At 42.8% G+C, this 18,018-nt stretch overlaps 1 protein-coding gene across 1 annotated transcript; it reads left to right on the top strand.

The window, feature by feature from the left end:
* Positions 1 to 158: 158 nt before the first annotated feature.
* LOC128446179 (uncharacterized) lies at positions 159 to 17,076 on the top strand. Its single transcript, XM_053429150.1, has 4 exons — positions 159 to 236; positions 14,822 to 15,166; positions 15,257 to 15,604; positions 16,115 to 17,076. Exons 2-4 carry the CDS (start codon positions 14,959 to 14,961, stop codon positions 16,201 to 16,203), a joined length of 645 nt encoding a protein of 214 aa, XP_053285125.1. The 5' UTR covers positions 159 to 236; positions 14,822 to 14,958; the 3' UTR covers positions 16,204 to 17,076.
* Positions 17,077 to 18,018: the final 942 nt, after the last annotated feature.

Raw genomic sequence — 18,018 nt, 5'->3', positions numbered from 1 at the left:
AAGCTTTAAGTATCCTAGTGTGGCCAGATGCAGGTGCCCTCCCTGCCACTGGGGGCGCTGTCAGCCCCTATTTAAGGCAGCAGCCCACTCTTACTCGCGTCTCCCTGGCGCTGTTGTTTCGTTCCGGGACCTTGGTCGGCACACTTGACTGAGACACCTTGTCACATTGCCGGACTGGCTTACAGCGTGGAGTCGCTCCACCGGGGAAGACGAGTGCGGTAGCGCGCACCAGCGGGGTGAGTAATGTTGTCTGCCGCTCTTGCTTCTATCATGCCATAGCTGACCCTGATTCCACCTTACAGCTAATGCTAACTGTATATAGTTAACTTTAATCATCCACCTGTAAATATTACAATAATATACAATGATATTGTAATTTGTACTAAGAGTATTCACTAATATATGTAATCCAATTGGTACATTTTATGTTCCTATGAGACAGTTTTTCTTTGTATATAGTTATTTTTAATCATCAACCACTTGTAAATGTCTCTCAAGAACTTGAATTTTGTATTAAGAGTATTCACTAATATACATCTCATATCATTGTCATTATCTGTCAAACTGTTGTTTTTAAAGGGCAATTAAATAATTATTGTTTATCCCTAAAACAATGGTATCTTTTGGTTTGGGTTCTTTTATTGGGATAGTTACCGAAAGCTTCTGGCACCTACAGCCCCACCTAGAATAATTTTCACCAGCCGCCACTGCCCTGGACCCTTTCTGCGACAGCATCAGCATCACGGCAGGTTCCAATAAAACTTAGCAGGAGCTCCTCAGCATAGCGTACGCCCTCCACTCCACACTGTCTTCAACGCAAACCCAACGATGTGCGAGGCGTTGTAGGGGGCGTGGCACACCACAAACACAGTGAGGGTGGAGAGCGCCACAGTCAGGACTCACTACATCGCTCAACAAATACATTATTGAACACACAAACAAGACAATGAGGGTGTGTCGAGACAATCGACATAATAAAATAAATACAATTCTTGTTATAAAAAGTACCAGACACTTTAGAGGAAACGTGTGGAGGTGACTCGGAGACTTGGAAAAATTGCATCTTTTATTTCGTATTTACGGTATCATGATTCAGATCGGAAGCTACATCTTCCTGTCTCAGTTGTATTTACAGAAAAGACAGAAAAGATTGATCTGTCATCATAAACACAAAATAAGGAGATCGTGCAGCGGAAATTATATATTTTATTAATTACTTTCATTTTAAGGATCTGTGATCGTTGAGCTGCTACGATTCACAGATCTGTCGATCAACAGGAAATCTGCAAATATCTTTTAGAATCAAATAATTTTTTCGGTCCCATCTTGAGCAAAATACCAAACATCTGCAGGTTTCAAGTTCTTTTGTGCATGAAAATAAACTGTTGTTCAGACAAAACAAGACATTTGAAGATGTTATCTTGACCTTTGCATCTTTTTATTCACAATTTCACTGTAAAGTTATTACTACTTTCTTGCATTTCGTGGACAAGATGATTCAGGAAATGGACAGATTCATTAGCTGCACCCCTGGTGTCCTGTATCTGGATTCAGACCATCTGATGGATCCAAACATACTTGTTATTATAATTATATTATATATGTTCTATTTAATTGTTATATGTGTAACTTTTTCATGCACCAGCAGAAACTTTGTATGTGTAACTTTTTTAAGTCTGTGTAACTACATTTTTTTTAAGCTGATTAAGTTTGAATATAAAAGTATTCCTTTATATGAAATGAAGTGATTATATATGAAACAATCTGTTTGACTAAAAGTGTAGATCTGCTTTTATACTGTTAATATTTCCTTTAAAAATCACACATGTGTCAGTCAAGGTCATATGACAACTACCATGTAACATTATGTCACAATTATGAAATAGTTCAAAGCCAATTTACTCTTCAAAGCTTAAAAAGGCATTCTTTGAAGCTTGAAGCTGTGAAGCTGTGAAGCTGAGTGGAGTTGAGAAACAGATCAAAGCCAAATATCTCCTATATAAGGAGCCACGTCTCTGAGTGGAGCCACCGTCAGGACAAGTGCGAGTCAACGAGAGACACACGAGATACATCTCACCTGTGACTTCCAATCACCGCCACTGACGACACCGACAGAAGAAAGCAGATACGCAAGAAATCGCTCTTCAAACCCTTTGTATAACGTGGTCCAACTGCAGCACCTGTTCATCAACATGCAGAGGATCATCATCTCAGCAGACATGAACGAGGAACAAGAGTGCACCAGCAGCAGTACTCTGCAGGACCCCAGCCCAACCCTCCTGGTTTGGAATAGGGAGATGCGGACGCTGGAGGCCCTGCAGGAGCTGGATGTTATAAGCCTCACCCTGATTGAGATGATGGAGGAAAGCTTCACCCCGACGGAGAACCTGATGGATAAGAACCCCCGTCAGAGGGAGCTTCTGAAGGAATACTCTGCCCTGAAGGACCCAGAGGCTCAAGACATCTTCCTCCTGAAGGAGCTGATTGCCCAGTTCACTGCCATGAAGGAGCTGGTGGATGAAAACCCCCATCTGGATAGCTCCGCCCTGGGGGAGCTGAAAGCTGCAATCCCTCAGCTGAAAGAGAAGATGGATGAGAACCCCCATCTGAGGACACAAGTGGATGAAAACATCGCCCTGATGGAGCTGGATAGTGAACACTCCACCCTGAAGGAGCAGACCGCCACCAACAACCTCAGCCGGGAAACAGAGGGAAAGATGGTGGAGCATATGGAGTCTCCTGCCTCACCTGGGACGCTGGAGGCCCTGCAGGAGCTGGATGATATCAGCCTCACTCTGGTTGAGCTGATGGAGGAAAGCTTCACCCCGACGGAGAACCTGATGGATAAGAACCCCCGTCAGAGGGAGCTTCTGAAGGAATACTCTGCCCTGAAGGACCCAGAGGCTCAAGACATCTTCCTCCTGAAGGAGCTGATTGCCCAGTTCACTGCCATGAAGGAGCTGGTGGATGAAAACCCCCATCTGGATAGCTCCGCCCTGGGGGAGCTGAAAGCTGCAATCCCTCAGCTTAAAGAGAAGATGGATGAGAACCCCCATCTGAGGACACAAGTGGATGAAAACATCGCCCTGATGGAGCTGGATAGTGAACACTCCACCCTGAAGGAGCAGACCGCCACCAACAACCTCAGCCGGGAAACAGAGGGAAAGATGGTGGAGCAGATGGAGTCTCCTGCCTCACCTGGGACGCTGGAGGCCCTGCAGGAGCTGGATGATATCAGCCTCACTCTGGTTGAGCTGATGGAGGAAAGCTTCACCCCGACGGAGCTGATAGATAAGAACCCCCGCCAGAGGGAACTTCTGAACGAATACTCTGCCCTGAAGGACCCAGAGGCTGAATACTTCTTCCTCCTGAAGGAGCTGATTGCTCAAGTCACTGCCATGAAGGAGCTGGTGGATGAACACCCCCATCTGGATAGCTCCGCCCTGAGGGAGCTGAAAGCGGCAATCCCTCAGCTGAAGGAGCAGATGAATGAAAATCCCCTTCTGAGGACACAAGTGGAAGAAAACTTTGCCCTGATGGAGCTGGATGGTGAACACTCCACCCTGAAGGAGCAGACCGCCACCAGCAGCCTCACCTGGGAAACAGAGGGAAAGATGGTGGAGCAGATGGAGTCTCCTGCCTCACCTGGGACGCTGGAGGCCCTGGAGGAGCTGGATGTTATAAGCCTCACCCGGAATGAGCTGATAGAGGAAAGCTTCACCCCAACGGAGCTGATGGATGAGAACCCCCGTCAGAGGGAGCTTCAAGTAAGTTCCATCAGCTCATGATTTGAATCTTTTGGATCGTAGGTTTGTTTGAGGTTTAGACTTTGAAAAAGAAAAAGAGTTAAACTCATATTGTCTCTGTCTTTTCAGGAAGTCCCCTTGGAGAATGACAAGCAGAGCATGAAGAAGGAGAAGAAAAACCAGGAGATGAAGGTGAAAAGGGAGAAGGAGGAGAAGAAGAAGCAGGAGAAGAAGGAGAAACAGGAAAGCAAGAAGATGGAGGAGATGGAGAAGAAAGAAGTGAAGAAGATAGAGAAGGAAAAGAAAGAGATCGAAAAGAAGGAGAAACAGGAAACAAATAAGAGGGAGGAGAGGGAGAGGAAAGAAAGGAAGAAGATAGAGAAGGAAAAGAAAGAGATCGAAAAGAAGGAGAAACAGGAAACAAAGAAGAGGGAGGAGATGGAGAGGAAAGAAAGGAAGAAGATAGAGAAGGAAAAGAAAGAGATCGAAAAGAAGGAGAAACAGGAAACAAAGAAGAGGGAGGAGATGGAGAGGAAAGAAAGGAAGAAGATAGAGAAGGAAAATAATGAGCAAGAAGGAACGTCGACGGGGAAATGGTGGAGCTGTTGCTTCTGCTTCTGACCTGTCAATCATCACATCCCTTCCCCCCCCCTCCACACCGCCCTTCCCTCCCTCCCCCCCACCCCAACACCGCCCTTCCCTCCCTCCCTCCCTCCCTTTCCCTCTACTCCAGACTGACTTTTCTTACAAATATATTATTGAATAAATAATAAAGATTTTTCATTGAGATGAAGGGTTTGCTTTTTTATTACAGAAGACGGTTGGTCCAAATGATGAAAACCCAAAATGTATATGTAAAAAATACTCAATAGCTGTATATTATTTATACACATGTTTATTATTTGAACTGAGCGACACTCTTTCTGCACAGCCACACTTTTCCCAGATTTAATTCTATTATCTTTAGAGAAACTGACGGATCATATATTTACTGAACTCAGGTATATTTACTTTGTTTTCCTGCTCGTGGATCTGCCTTAAAATACACATTTCAATTCACAGTAATTCAATAATTTGTGTATCCGTGGACTGTTTAAACAATAGCTTTACTTCCTGTCGGGTATTTTCAGGGTTTGTTAAAATCAGTTGGCATCTTGATATCTTTTGTGTTTGCTTTAGCAAGACAACAGACAACCGGCCACACAGAATAAATCTTACTTTATATTAATTTAAACAAACCTCATTAATGATGCTTATTCAATCAATCATCAATAATCAATAATCGATATCATATATAAGTTGGCAACCCGACCATATTCCCACAGGACAAAACATTCCCAGGACAATGTATCCGTGGACTGTTTAAACAACAGCTTTACTTCCTGTCGGGTATTTTCAGGGTTTGTTAAAATCAGCTGTGCAGAATTTCACGTCAGACTAATCTGACCTTTGACCTTTATCCTTCTGCTGAAGCAGTGATGAAGCTGTGTGTTATTTAGTGCAGCAGCAAATATTAATCTAGTTTGTATAAATGTGGTTTCACACACAGACAGCTGGACCTTGGTGGTGGTGGTGTGCGCACTAAGGTTTGTTAACTGTTCACAATTTTCTACTATGGCCTCTGTAAAGATTCATAAGCATCTTGATATGTTTTGTGTTTGCTTTAGCAAGAAAACAGACAACCGGCCACACAGAATAAATCTTACTTTATATTCATTTAAACAAATCTCATTAATGATGCTTATTCAATCAATCATCAATAATCAATAATCGACATCATATTCAAGTCGGCAACACGAAGAAATTCCCAGAAGACAAAACACTCCCAGGACAATGGGTCACTTTGTATCATCAGCAAAAATCACAGACGTCACTCTGGGACAGGACGACTCCATATTTGTAGACTCGCAAATTACATTGACGTTCTCAGGCTTGTTGCTGGGTCCATGTGTGTGGATGGAGTTCCACTGTGACCTCACTCCTGGCTGACTTTAATGAATACTCCACCCTGAAGGAGCAGACCGCCACCAACAACCTCACCTGGGAAACAGAGGGAAAGATGGTGGAGCAGATGGAGTCTCCTGCCTCACCTGGGACGCTGGAGGCCCTGCAGGAGCTGGATAATATAAGCCTCACCCTGAATGAGCTGATGGATGAAAGCTTCACCCCGACGGAGCTGATGGATAAGAACCCCCGTCAGAGGGAGCTTGTGAATGAATACTCTGCCCTGAAGGACCCAGAGGCTCAATACTTCTTCCTCCTGAAGGAGCTGATTGCTCAAGTCACTGCCATGAAGGAGCTGGTGGATGAAAACCCCCATCTTGATAGCTCTGCCCTGAGGGAGCTGAAAGCTGCAATCCCTCAACTGAAAGAGCAGATGGATGAAAACTTCGCCCTGATGGAGCTGGATTGTGAATACTCCACCCTGAAGGAGCAGACCTCCACCAACAACCTCACCTGGGAAACAGAGGGAAAGATGGTGGAGCAGATGGAGTCTCCTGCCTCACTTCTGATGAAGTGCCAGATGGACTTGATCCCCTTGACTCAACATGTGGAGTCTGCAAAGGCCAAAGAGAAGGAGCTGGAGAAGGAGCTCGTAGAGATGAACATGGAGGAAGAGCTAGTTGAGACGGAGAAAATCCAAATTGAGCAGAAGGAAAAATCTGAATCTCTGCAATAGAGCCGTGAGGAGCAGCCGGAGTACAGGGTCCTCCTCAATGGGGCCAGCCAGTCAGAGGAGAAGTCGTCCAATGAGCAGGAGCTGTCACTCAAGAGGGAAAGCAAACAGGAGGATGAAATACTTCCCCTGATCCAGCTGCCCATTTGGCTTCAAGTAAGTTCCATCAGCTCATTGTGATTTGAATCTTATGGATCGTAGGTTTGTTTGAGGTTTAAACTTTGAAAAAGAAAGAGTTAAACTCATATTGTGTAACAGATCCTCCTAAAGATGGTATTTTTTGACTGATGTTCTGTTTATTCAAACCGTCCTTGTTAATACAAATTAATAAAACTTTGAACAACTAAGAAACACCGTAAGAAATTGTCCTTCCTCGGAGGGTCGCTAAACATAACACTTTTTTCTAGAAGTTTCCGTCAACAGAGGAAGACGCCACCAGAGCCGTTTAAAACAAAAATCGTATAACATTTTCCCAATAAAATAACAGAAAGACACTTCAATAAATATATAAAAAATAACACATGTAGGGCTAGTTACACTCCCACCAAATTAGGAGTGTTTTGTATAATGACAATAACAACGAATAATTTCACATCAACTATATCAGTTCAATTTGCATTTAGCTTAAGTAGCTTCCAATAGCAGAACTAACTTCTGCACTGGACGTTCCAACACAGAAAGTTTACAAGAAAGTTTACCCTTCTTGTTCAAGCTCTTATCTCCCACTGAGACTTTCACCTTCCTCACAAGTCCATCTTTGCCACTTACAGTCTCCAAAACCCTGGCAAGTCTCCATTCACCTCTGGGCAACAGTACATCAACGTCCATCACAATATCGCCCACTTGTAAATTTCTCCTTGGAGTGTGCCACCGCTGCCTTGTGATGATGTTGTGAAGATATTCCTGTCTCCAGCGACTCCAGAACTGCTCTGCTAGAAACTGTACATGGCACCATCTTTTTGCTCTGTACAGGTCCTGTCGGCTCTACATGTTCAACACATTCTTTGGGTCTCTGGCGGTCTCCTGAGTTTGAGACAAGTCACACATTGACAGAGGAATGATGAAACTGCTCTACTCATATCAGGAATCCAATAGCCACTGGATCTGATGTTGTTCATGGTGAAGCCTTTTCCCTTTACTCTTTTGTGGCTATGAGCTATTCTTAGTGATGTCACATGCTGCTCTTTGGGAATGACAATTGGGTGCTTGAAAGAGTCAGAGAAAGTTGCATGACAGAGTCTTCCTCCCACCTTGAGAAGCCCATCCGTGTTAAGAAATCGATCAAGCTGGCGAAGCTTCTTGTGATGTGGCAGTTTGCTTCCTTTGCTCAACAGCTTTTTTTCCTTCCTTTTTGTCAGCAGTGTCTGTGCCTCTCTGACTTCTGGATCTCCTATGGACAGATCCAGCAACATATCCTTCCGTGATGGTAATTCTTGAGTTCCATCCTTCTCTATATCACCTCTCTGAATAATTTCACACATGTATGTTGTGTAGTCTTGAATTTCTTTCATGAATTTCTCATCCTTTTCGAACTTTTGTCTTAGATGACTTAGTCGGATTTCAGCAAGCCTTTTGTTATCAGGTAAGTGTTGCTGTTGCTTGAATGGCAGAGGCATCTCATAATGTACATTGTCATTTTTCCTTATGCTTCCTTTAAGTTTCTCAAGGAATATGAGATCCTCTTGTGAAACAGTCTTGTCTTCTCCTTTCGTGTCCTTAAAGTCTGACTCCAGGATGCCTATAATGTCCATTGGCGGTTCTGGAGGAAGTTCCTTAACGTTGACTCTGTGACACAGGCTGGATTCTGTTTCATCCAGGCATGGGGTTGAACCTCCGACCATGCTCCACCCTAAATCTGTAAGGATGGCATAGGGCTCTTTATCTTTTCCTGATAACACCTGTCTGGGCGCTAATGTTCTTGGACAGTTGTATCCGATCAGAAGTCCTATATCGCAATCAAGTAGAGGTGGCATTTCATCGACAATTCCCTCTAGATGAGACCATTTCTTTGCTGTTTCATGCGTGGGTATATGATTACGGTTCACGGAAGAAGGAGGGAGGAAGGTCAATGTGGAAGCTTGAATTGTAGCCTCTTACACGCAGTCCAATAACTCTTTGACTCTTCACAATAGTGTTTTCTCCAAGCATAGTGGTCAGTTTCAATTTGACAGGGTAGGCTTGTAACCTATTGGTTACTTCTTCATCGATGAAGGTGCTGTCACTTTGGGTGTCTAACAATGCATACACAAGCTGCTCCTTGGATGGGTTTTTGGCTGTGGACACCCAAACTGGGACGATCATAGAAGTGATGTCTGACTGGCCCACTCTAGTGACATTAAGTGCTGTTACCACTGTGGTTTCATTAGCCGTGTTTGGAGCTGTGTTCGAACTGCATACAGTCCCCTCTCTACCTGTGTTTGCTCTATAGGTGTAATCATGGAGACAGGTAGGGTGCTTTCTCTTACATACATCACATGTGTGCCGGTGACGACATTCCCTTGCGTTGTGACCTGGTTTCATGCATCCGAAGCACAGCTTATACTCCATCACATATGATCGTCGCTCCTTCAGAGACTTCTTCGTGAAGTCTGGGCACCTTGGCAACTGATGCTTATCATCTTTGCAACACATGCAGGGGAGTTTAGATCTTACACTGTTTGCTCCTGCTTCATCACTACTTGTGATAGTTTGCATCGTGAGGACATTGGCTTTGTTTCCTCTTATTTCCCTTGTGCCTCCTTTGTCGTGGAATGTGTTGGATGAGTGAAGAGCATGTAGAGAAGTGATCGGGTTGCATGCTATCCCCGCTTCCATGTTCACAAAGTTAGCAAAGTCTTTAAATGGGGGGAAATCTTTCCCTTCCATTAGTTTGACAGTAACCTGACGATTCCAACTGGCTGCTCACCAATCAGGGACTTTCTGTATCAACTTTTGATTTTCTTTAGAGTCATTTAATATTTCTAGACCCTTTACATGTGACATGGCTTGCAGGCAGGCGTTTAAGAAGTCTGAGAACGACCTTAACCCTTCAGCGTCCTTGGAATTTATTTTCGGCCATTTTGAAAGCTTCTCCCTGAAAGCTCTTTGGACAAGAAATGGCTGACCCTAGCGTTGGTCTAGCTTTTTCCATGCATCTCCGTATGCTTCTTCGTCACTGCCGTAAAAGGTGCCTTCAAGGCATTTGTGTGCTGAGCCCGTGACATATCTTCTTTAAAAAATAAAGTTTATCAGCTGAAGAGATGCCTCTGCGGTCGATGAGTGACATGAATGAAGCCCTCCATTCAATGTAGAGAATTGGTTCTCCATTAAACACTGTGGGCATCGGCATTGGGAGTCTGTTTAATGTGATGCTCTCTTGGATGGCTTGGGCCAACTGAGACACGTCAGTCTGAGGTGCTGGTGCAACAATGTGAGGGTTCTGCTGGTGATCAGAGGGGATGGAAATGCTTGCTCTGCTGCTTTGCTGGGCGGGCTGAATATCTGTTTCCGTTCCGATTTCTCTGTCGTAGATCATCAGTCTTGCACGAGCAGCCTCCATCTCCTTTTCTGCCTGTAGACGCTCCAATTCATACCTCTGCATGTCCAATTGCTCTTCCATTGTTCTTATTTTCTCCTTTTGCCTTAATTCAACTTGCATTACTTTGTATTGAGCTTCCTTTGCAGCTAATTCTGCAGCTGCATCAATTCTCTTTGCTGCAATGCTCGCAGTTTCAGAGCGGAGACTGGCACCTGACAGTGAAGCGCTACCATATACAGAGTAAGCATAGTCATTTGCGTGTAGCTGATGAAGACGCTGCCTTTGAAAATCTGCATCAAACTCACCATCTATTGCTGATAAACGTTCATAAATGACTTTCAACATGTCATTAGTCACAGCTTCACATGAGTCCATTTTACGTCTCAGTTCATTTGCTGGTGTGGCATGCACTCTCATTTCACTGTACACTTTGATGATGTCATTCATTCCTTTTTCAATGTTGTCTGCCAGTGATGCCAACTCTGCGTCTGATAAGTTGGTCTTCAAGTTCTGTTTGGACTTTCTCATTAGCATTTTCCATTGTTCATATAGGCTAAGCAGTCTTTTTTCCTTTTTACTTAATTCCTCCTTCTGATAGAGGAGCATCTTCTCTGTGGGCGCACTAGGCCGCTCTGATCGTCGGGGTAACCCGTTAGCATCCTCCATTTGAGCTTGAAGCTCAGCTAGCTGTTTTTTTTTTCTTTCAATTTGCTCCTTTAATTCCTTGTGTGACAAACCTTCATTCTCAGCTTGAAATAATAAGCCACAACTTTCTTCTATTTCCGTCCGTAGTTTATGCATTTGTTCCTTAATATCATCCATTTTAGCCGTGTCGGACCGTCACCAGTGTTGCTGCGTCACACCGCTCCGTGCCGTGTTTTGTTGCTGCGTCACACCGCTCTGTGCCGTGTTTTTTCCGTCTCCTCTCTTCACAGGCAGTGTGGTGCGGCAGGTGAAGGTTTTTTTTTCTTTTTTTTTTCTAGAAGTTTCCGTCAACAGAGGAAGACCGCAACGCCACCGGAACCGTTTCAAAATAAAATCGTATAACATTTTCACAATAAAATAACAGAAAGACACTTCAATAAATATATAAACAATAACACATGTAGCGTTAGTTACATATTGTCTCTGCAGAGCATGAAGAAGGAGAAGAAAAAGCAGGAGATGAAGGTGAAAAGGGAGAAGGAGGAGAAGAGGAAGCAGGAGAAGAAGGAGAAACAGGAAAGCAAGAAGATGGAGAAGAAAGAAGTGAAGAAGATAGAGAAGGAAAAGAAAGATATCGAAAAGAAGGCGAAACAGGAAACAGAGAAGATGGAGAAGATGGAGAGGAAAGAAAGGAAGAAGATAGAGAAGGAAAAGAAAGAGATCGAAAAGAAGGAGAAACAGGAAACAAAGAAGAGGGAGGAGATGGAGAGGAAAGAAAGGAAGAAGATAGAGAAGGAAAATAATGAGCAAGAAGGAACGACGACGGGGAAATGGTATAGCTGTTGCTTATGCATCTGACCTGTCAATCATCACATCCCTTACCCCCCCCCCCCTCCACATCACCCTTCCCTTCCTTAAAATACACATTTCAATTCACAGTAATTGGATAATTTGTGTATCCTTGGACTGTTTTAAACAACAGCTTTACTTCCTGTCGGGTATTTTCGGGGTTTGTTAAATCAATTGTGCAGAATTTCACGTCATACTCATCTGACCTTTGACCTTTATCCTTCTGCTGAAGCAGTGATGAAGTTGTGTGTTGTTTAGTGCTGCAGCAAATAATAATCTAGTTCTGTAAAGATTCATAAGCATCTTGATATATTTTGTGTTTGCTTTAGCAAGACAACAGACAACCGGCCACACAGAATAAATCTTACTTTATATTCATTTAAACAAACCTCATTAATGATGCTTATTCAATCAATCATCAATAATCAATAATTCATATCATATCTAAGTTGGCAACCCGACCATATTCCCACAGGACAAAACATTCCCAGGACAACGGGTCACTTTGTATCATCAGCAAAAATCACAGACGTCACTCTGGGACAGGACGACTCCATATTTGTAGGGACTCGCAAAACTACATTAACGTTCTCTGGCTTGTTGGTGGGTCCATGTGTGTGGATGGAGTTCCACTGTGACCTCACTCCTGGCTGACTTTAGTCACCTCCGCCCCGGCCTGGCTCTTCTCAGAGAGCGTCGGTGCTACCTTGACCTCTGCAGCACCATTGGGGTTAATGCACTGAGGCAGAATCCCTTCATTTCGGCTGAAGCGACTTTGCCCTCCCCAGATTCTTCCCATGATGCCCCTGGACCAGTGGCGGCTGGCCAATAGGGGGCGCTAGGGCGCCGCCCCACCTGATTGAAAGTGATTTTTAAAAAAAATATATATTTTTTTATTTTTTTCAAAATAATAATTTAAGTACTGCTTATTCTACAAATAAATATGTTTTGAATCATCAAGAACCAGTCATACATATAATATAAACCATTAGTTAGGGGATAATTTGTGTCCATGGTCATTTCTCCTCCCTCCTGGGGCGCTGGGAAAGTCGCCCCAGCACTGCAGCAGCTCAGCCAATGGTAGGCTGTTGCTGAGGCAAAAAAACCACATAGCAACGGGTAAATTAGCCAATGAGCGTCATCAAATTTGATAAGCTTGGGGCGCTAAAAATATCGCCCCAAGCTTTAAGTATCCTAGTGTGGCCAGATGCAGGTGCCCTCCCTGCCACTGGGGGCGCTGTCAGCCCCTATTTAAGGCAGCAGCCCACTCTTACTCGCGTCTCCCTGGCGCTGTTGTTTCGTTCCAGGACCTTGGTCGGCACACTTGACTGAGACACCTTGTCACATTGCCAGACTGGCTTACAGCGTGGAGTCGCTCCACCGGGGAAGACGAGTGCGGTAGCGCGCACCAGCGGGGTGAGTAACGTTGTCTGCCGCTCTTGCTTCTATCATGCCATAGCTGACCCTGATTCCACCTTACAGCTAATGCTAACTGTATATAGTTAACTTTAATCATCCACCTGTAAATATTACAATAATATACAATGATATTGTAATTTGTACTAAGAGTATTCACTAATATATGTAATCCAATTGGTACATTTTATGTTCCTATGAGACAGTTTTTCTTTGTATATAGTTATTTTTAATCATCAACCACTTGTAAATGTCTCTCAAGAACTTGAATTTTGTATTAAGAGTATTCACTAATATACATCTCATATCATTGTCATTATCTGTCAAACTGTTGTTTTTAAAGGGCAATTAAATAATTATTGTTTATCCCTAAAACAATGGTATCTTTTGGTTTGGGTTCTTTTATTGGGATAGTTACCGAAAGCTTCTGGCACCTACAGCCCCACCTAGAATAATTTTCACCAGCCGCCACTGGCTGTGGTCACATGTGGAGAGATCCTGTTTGGTGGAGGAACCAAAGTGGAGACGAGTATGTTGTAAAGTTTTATTGAAATCAAGATCCATCCATATTTCCTAATTGTTCTGTTGGTTTCTGAGCACTGTGTTGATGATAGAAAACAGAAGGTTCTTCTTCTCTGTACGGCTACAGGAACTTTCCTTGATGATTCAAACACTTGCTTTGACTGCTCAGTGTTTGGATCTATTGGTATTATTAGTTTACACAGTTTACAGGCTCAGTGAGGATCATAATGGAATTAATCCTATTTTGGGTGGAGTTTGGCTTCACTTTGCTTCAACTAACTTCTCTGTTTGTTATTAGCTTGTGTGTGTGTACGCACGCATTTTCCTCTCAATATCCTGTGGTACTATTTGTTTCGTTGAGGCCCTAATTGAATTAAATTATTCGTATAATAAACTAACTATTATTTTGACCAAAAGTAGCAGAACCAGGCTCTGCGTTGTCGGCCATCTGCCTCGACTGACTGGGGAGAAAAATATCAAACTGGTTGTTTTAATGAAACTATTGTTTAATCAAGTATTATCAATCATACCAGCACCAGTCCAATGTTATTTAATCCAATGACATGTTGCTAAATCCCTCTCTGCTAATTCAGAAGGTCTTCAGGCTGGAAAACAGGATCCATCAACAGTTAAAACAACAGGAGGAGAAAAGTGACTAATCTCTGCCACGCTCCTGTAAACTATGCAATGGTTTGAACCTTCCCTAAATTACCAAAAAATAATTCATTGGATTACAACCAGGTCTTTGACAAAATAGGATTATCAAATATCATGAAATAAGGCTGATACAATAACTGTATCTCAAAAATATTCTTAACTAGCACATAACCTAAGCAGCTGGACATGTGTGAGCCTTGGAAAGAATCGTTTAACCACTATTGTAAATTGAAATTAACATGATACTGTAAATGTGTTGAACTTACTTTTGCACAAATACATATTTAGAAATCATTGTTATGCATTAACAGTTACATGTTATAATTGTTGATAATAGAAAATGAAAAAAAAGCTACAACTGTCTATCTACAGTTTACGATAAAGTTATTTCTGAAATTAATTCAAAACATGAACACGTGTTTTCCAACACAAACGAATCATGACAAAAAACATACACTTTAAATATGCAGTTTTCACAGTATTGATGTATATTAGTATATTATAGTATATAGAATCATTTCTGTAATTCAGTGTTAGAGTGACGTTTAAGTTGTGGAAATATATATAGGATCACATAAGTTACGCAAACACAGGCCAATATACAACAATGATCGAGGGACTGTCTGCTCTGATTCTCCTAACCACATTATGTAAGTATGTAAATATAGTTTCTAGCCTCTGTTGTGGTGGAAATATGGTAAAAACACATGAGCCTGTGATAATTATTTGTTGTTTTTAGAAGTGTTTGTTTTTGTCCTGTCGTGTAACTCTCACTGTTTCTCTGTTCTTTAGCTCTACATCAGACTGCAGAGGTTCCTCAGCAGATCCCTTTGATTGTGGCTAACCTCGGTGATAACATCAATCTGACATGTTCTGTTTCTGGGACAGAAGCCTGGTTGTTTTTCTGGTACAAGCTGAATTTTGGATACATGGTCCAAACACTTGCTAAAGGAATTTCTCCAGATATAAAGCTTCAAGGACAATTTGACGACCCGAGATTCACAGTCAGGAAAGATGATGATCTGTATACTCTTACCATAAGAAATATAAGCAAAGACGATGAAGCAACATACTTCTGTCAAGCAGGAGAGCCATATATAACTCCTTTTGTTAATGGCACAATTTTGGCTGTGAAAGGTAAAGTAAGTTCATTTTAGTGTCTTTGTTTACTACGATGCACTAAATTGAACGTTTTTCATTTTCCTTTTCATCTTGTGATTCACACAGATCATAAAAATCAGCAGAAACACATCTATGTCAAACAAAGTCCGGAGACTGCGTCAGTCCAGCCGGGAAACTCGACGACTCTCCAGTGTTCACTTCTCTCCACGAACAAAGAAAACCTGGTCCAGTGTCCAGGTGAACACAATGTGCACTGGTTCAGAGCCGGATCAGGACGCTCCCATCCCAGCTTCATTTACACTCAGAGCAGCAGGAGAGATGAACAAGAGGAGAAGAGCTGCGTCTACAGTCTGTCCAAAACTATACACAACTCCTCAGATGCTTGGACTTACTACTGCGCTGTGGTCACATGTCGAGAGATCCTGTTTGGTGGAGGAACCAAAGTGGAGATGAGTATGTTGTAAAGTTTTAATGAAATCAAGATCCATCCATATTTCCTAATTGTTCCGTTGGTTTCTGATTTTCCTATTTTGGGTGGAGTTTGGCTTCACTTTGCTTCAACTAACTAACTTCTCTCAATTTCCTGTGGTACTATTTGTTTTGTTGAGGCCCTAATTCAATTTAATTATGTGTACAGGGACAAATCACAACACATATTATTTCAAAGCATTTTACATGGCAACACCTAAGATCCAATATTCTAGAGAAACCAAACAGTTCCCAAAAACCAGGCTCTGCGTTGTCAGACATCTGCCTAGACCGACTGGGGAGAAAAATATCAGACTGGTTGTTGTAAAATAGTGTGTTATCAAGGTTTATCAATCATAGCTGCACCAGTCAGTAGTAAAAACAACAACCCTGCAGCTCTGGAGAAGCAGAACGAGAGAGAGATAGAAAGAGTGAACTCAGTGAAATTAAATTGTTAATTTAATTAATTGTTTCTTGGATTCTTTCTCATTCCAGGACAAGAACAACTTCCATTGGTCATTGTGCTTGGGACACTGATGCTCTCCTGCATCTTTGTGATGGTTGCTCTATTTCTCCTCAGATAGAAAAAGACCGTTTGTGAACATTGCAGAGGTAGGTTTATTTTGTGCACATGGATTGTTAAGTAAGTTTCCCAAACCTTAGCTAAGTGGTGTAAGTGCCTAAAAGTAGGGATGCACCGATATGGAAATTCTTGGCCGATACCGATACCGATATTTAAAATAACAATCTGGCCGATAGCCGATACCGATACCGATATTTGTTTATTTTCTTTTTGTTGTTATTTATTCACCCTTTTGTGTCAGAAAAATAATTAAATCATTATTTAGAAAGCACTATTTAAAAAAATGTCAGCCCTTCATCACTCTTATCTTTTAATGAGCACAGATTGAATCAGATTTATGAAACAATCTTTGATTTAACTAAACTTTATTTAACAGAGACATATTATGCCCATTTTACCACAAGTTGAAATGGTTCCTTGGGATCTTAATGAAATGTCTGTAACATATTTTGGTCAAAATACCACAAGGGTAATTTAAAACAGCACCTTTTTACCCTGTCTAAAACAGCCCTGTTAAAGTATCATTATAGAGAACGCTCTTCTCATTGATTTACGGTAGCAGTATTGCCCGTTTATTAGATGTGTTACGGCTTCTGTGTGTATGACGTATGTTGTCAATTCCCTTGTTACCTGTGCATGAGACGGATGAATAGAGCCGATGCACATGAGAATAAAGTATTTAAATAAGTACAGACGCTACGCTCATACTTTTTACGTCAAGTTACACTGCGTGAGTCAAGATAACTTAACAAGCCCTCCTCAGTTTTACCTGTTTTTAGTGTCGGGCAGAAATCACATCGCGTCAACACCCACCGTGGCCCTTCGCGATGCTTGTTTTAATTAAACAGTCGGATTCCCCTGGTCCGCACCAGTTCTCAGTCAGCTGCTAGGCGCCAGCCGGAGGGTTCCCCCAGCGGGCGCCGTAGCTGAGGTGATCCGCGAGAATGGCCGGACACGCGTCCAGAGTGGCCGCCGCTGACCGCGTACCCGGTCCCCTCCAACGGCCCGCCTTCCGCGCCGGCGATGGACACCGCCCCGCGGTACAAGAGAAAGAAAGCCCCCCCACCAGTGACGCCGTTAGGTGCCACCGGATGAGGACCTCCCGGTGCCGCACACTGAGCCTCCGGCGGCGCGGAGAGGAGGGTGACGGAGGGACTGCTATGGCGAGTGGATAGTGCCAGGATTCCCTGGAGAAGGATAACAACGTGTGAAATGAACGTGTGGAGAAGCTACGCCGCCGCCGTGTGGAGAGGATATGCACGCCGCCGCCGTTGGGACTGGGGTTCGATTCCCAGTCTATATATATAATTTTTTTCTTCATTATTTTCTGGTATTAATATATCCAATGACTTGTTGATGAATAAGTTGATGACATTTTATAAAAAACGTTAGTTACTATAGCAACATATGCTCTGAATCAAACCTGGTCGGACCAGGTTTTGTGCAGGTTAAGTTTGGAACATAACCCGGTTTTAGGGATTTAAAGCTGCGTTCACCGCAGATTCCATGTGTTCACAATGGCATGCCCTTTTGATGAGAGCCCTGTTGATACCGGAGCGCCAATTATTCGTGCAATCCACCGTGAGAGATTTATAAGACCACGGCTATATCCGGATGACTTTTTGCTGGAGAGATACAGATTCTCACGCAAATCTTTAATATATTTAAATAGCCTTCTCCACAGCAGCGTGCATTGAATACATTAACGCCTCGACATGTTTCGATTGGTAGTGATTTTCACCTCTTGATATTGATTTATTTTCATTTTGAAAGAAACGACACATCTCTCGCACATCTCAATGCCATCTCTCGTTCG

The sequence above is a fragment of the Pleuronectes platessa genome, chromosome 8 (genome assembly GCF_947347685.1).
Source record: "Pleuronectes platessa chromosome 8, fPlePla1.1, whole genome shotgun sequence".
Lineage (NCBI taxonomy): Eukaryota > Metazoa > Chordata > Actinopteri > Pleuronectiformes > Pleuronectidae > Pleuronectes > Pleuronectes platessa.
The sequence above is the reverse complement of the archived record's forward strand: the minus strand, read 5'-3'. Positions and strand labels throughout refer to the sequence as shown.

Excerpts from the sequence above, each read along its gene's own strand:
- LOC128446179 (XM_053429150.1), top strand. The coding sequence starts at position 14,959 with ATGGTCCAAACACTTGCTAAAGGAATTTCTCCAGATATAAAGCTTCAA. Across the intron at positions 15,167-15,256 it reads CACAATTTTGGCTGTGAAAG|ATCATAAAAATCAGCAGAAA; the intron begins GTAAAGTAAGTT and ends TGATTCACACAG. Across the intron at positions 15,605-16,114 it reads AGGAACCAAAGTGGAGATGA|GACAAGAACAACTTCCATTG; the intron begins GTATGTTGTAAA and ends TTCTCATTCCAG.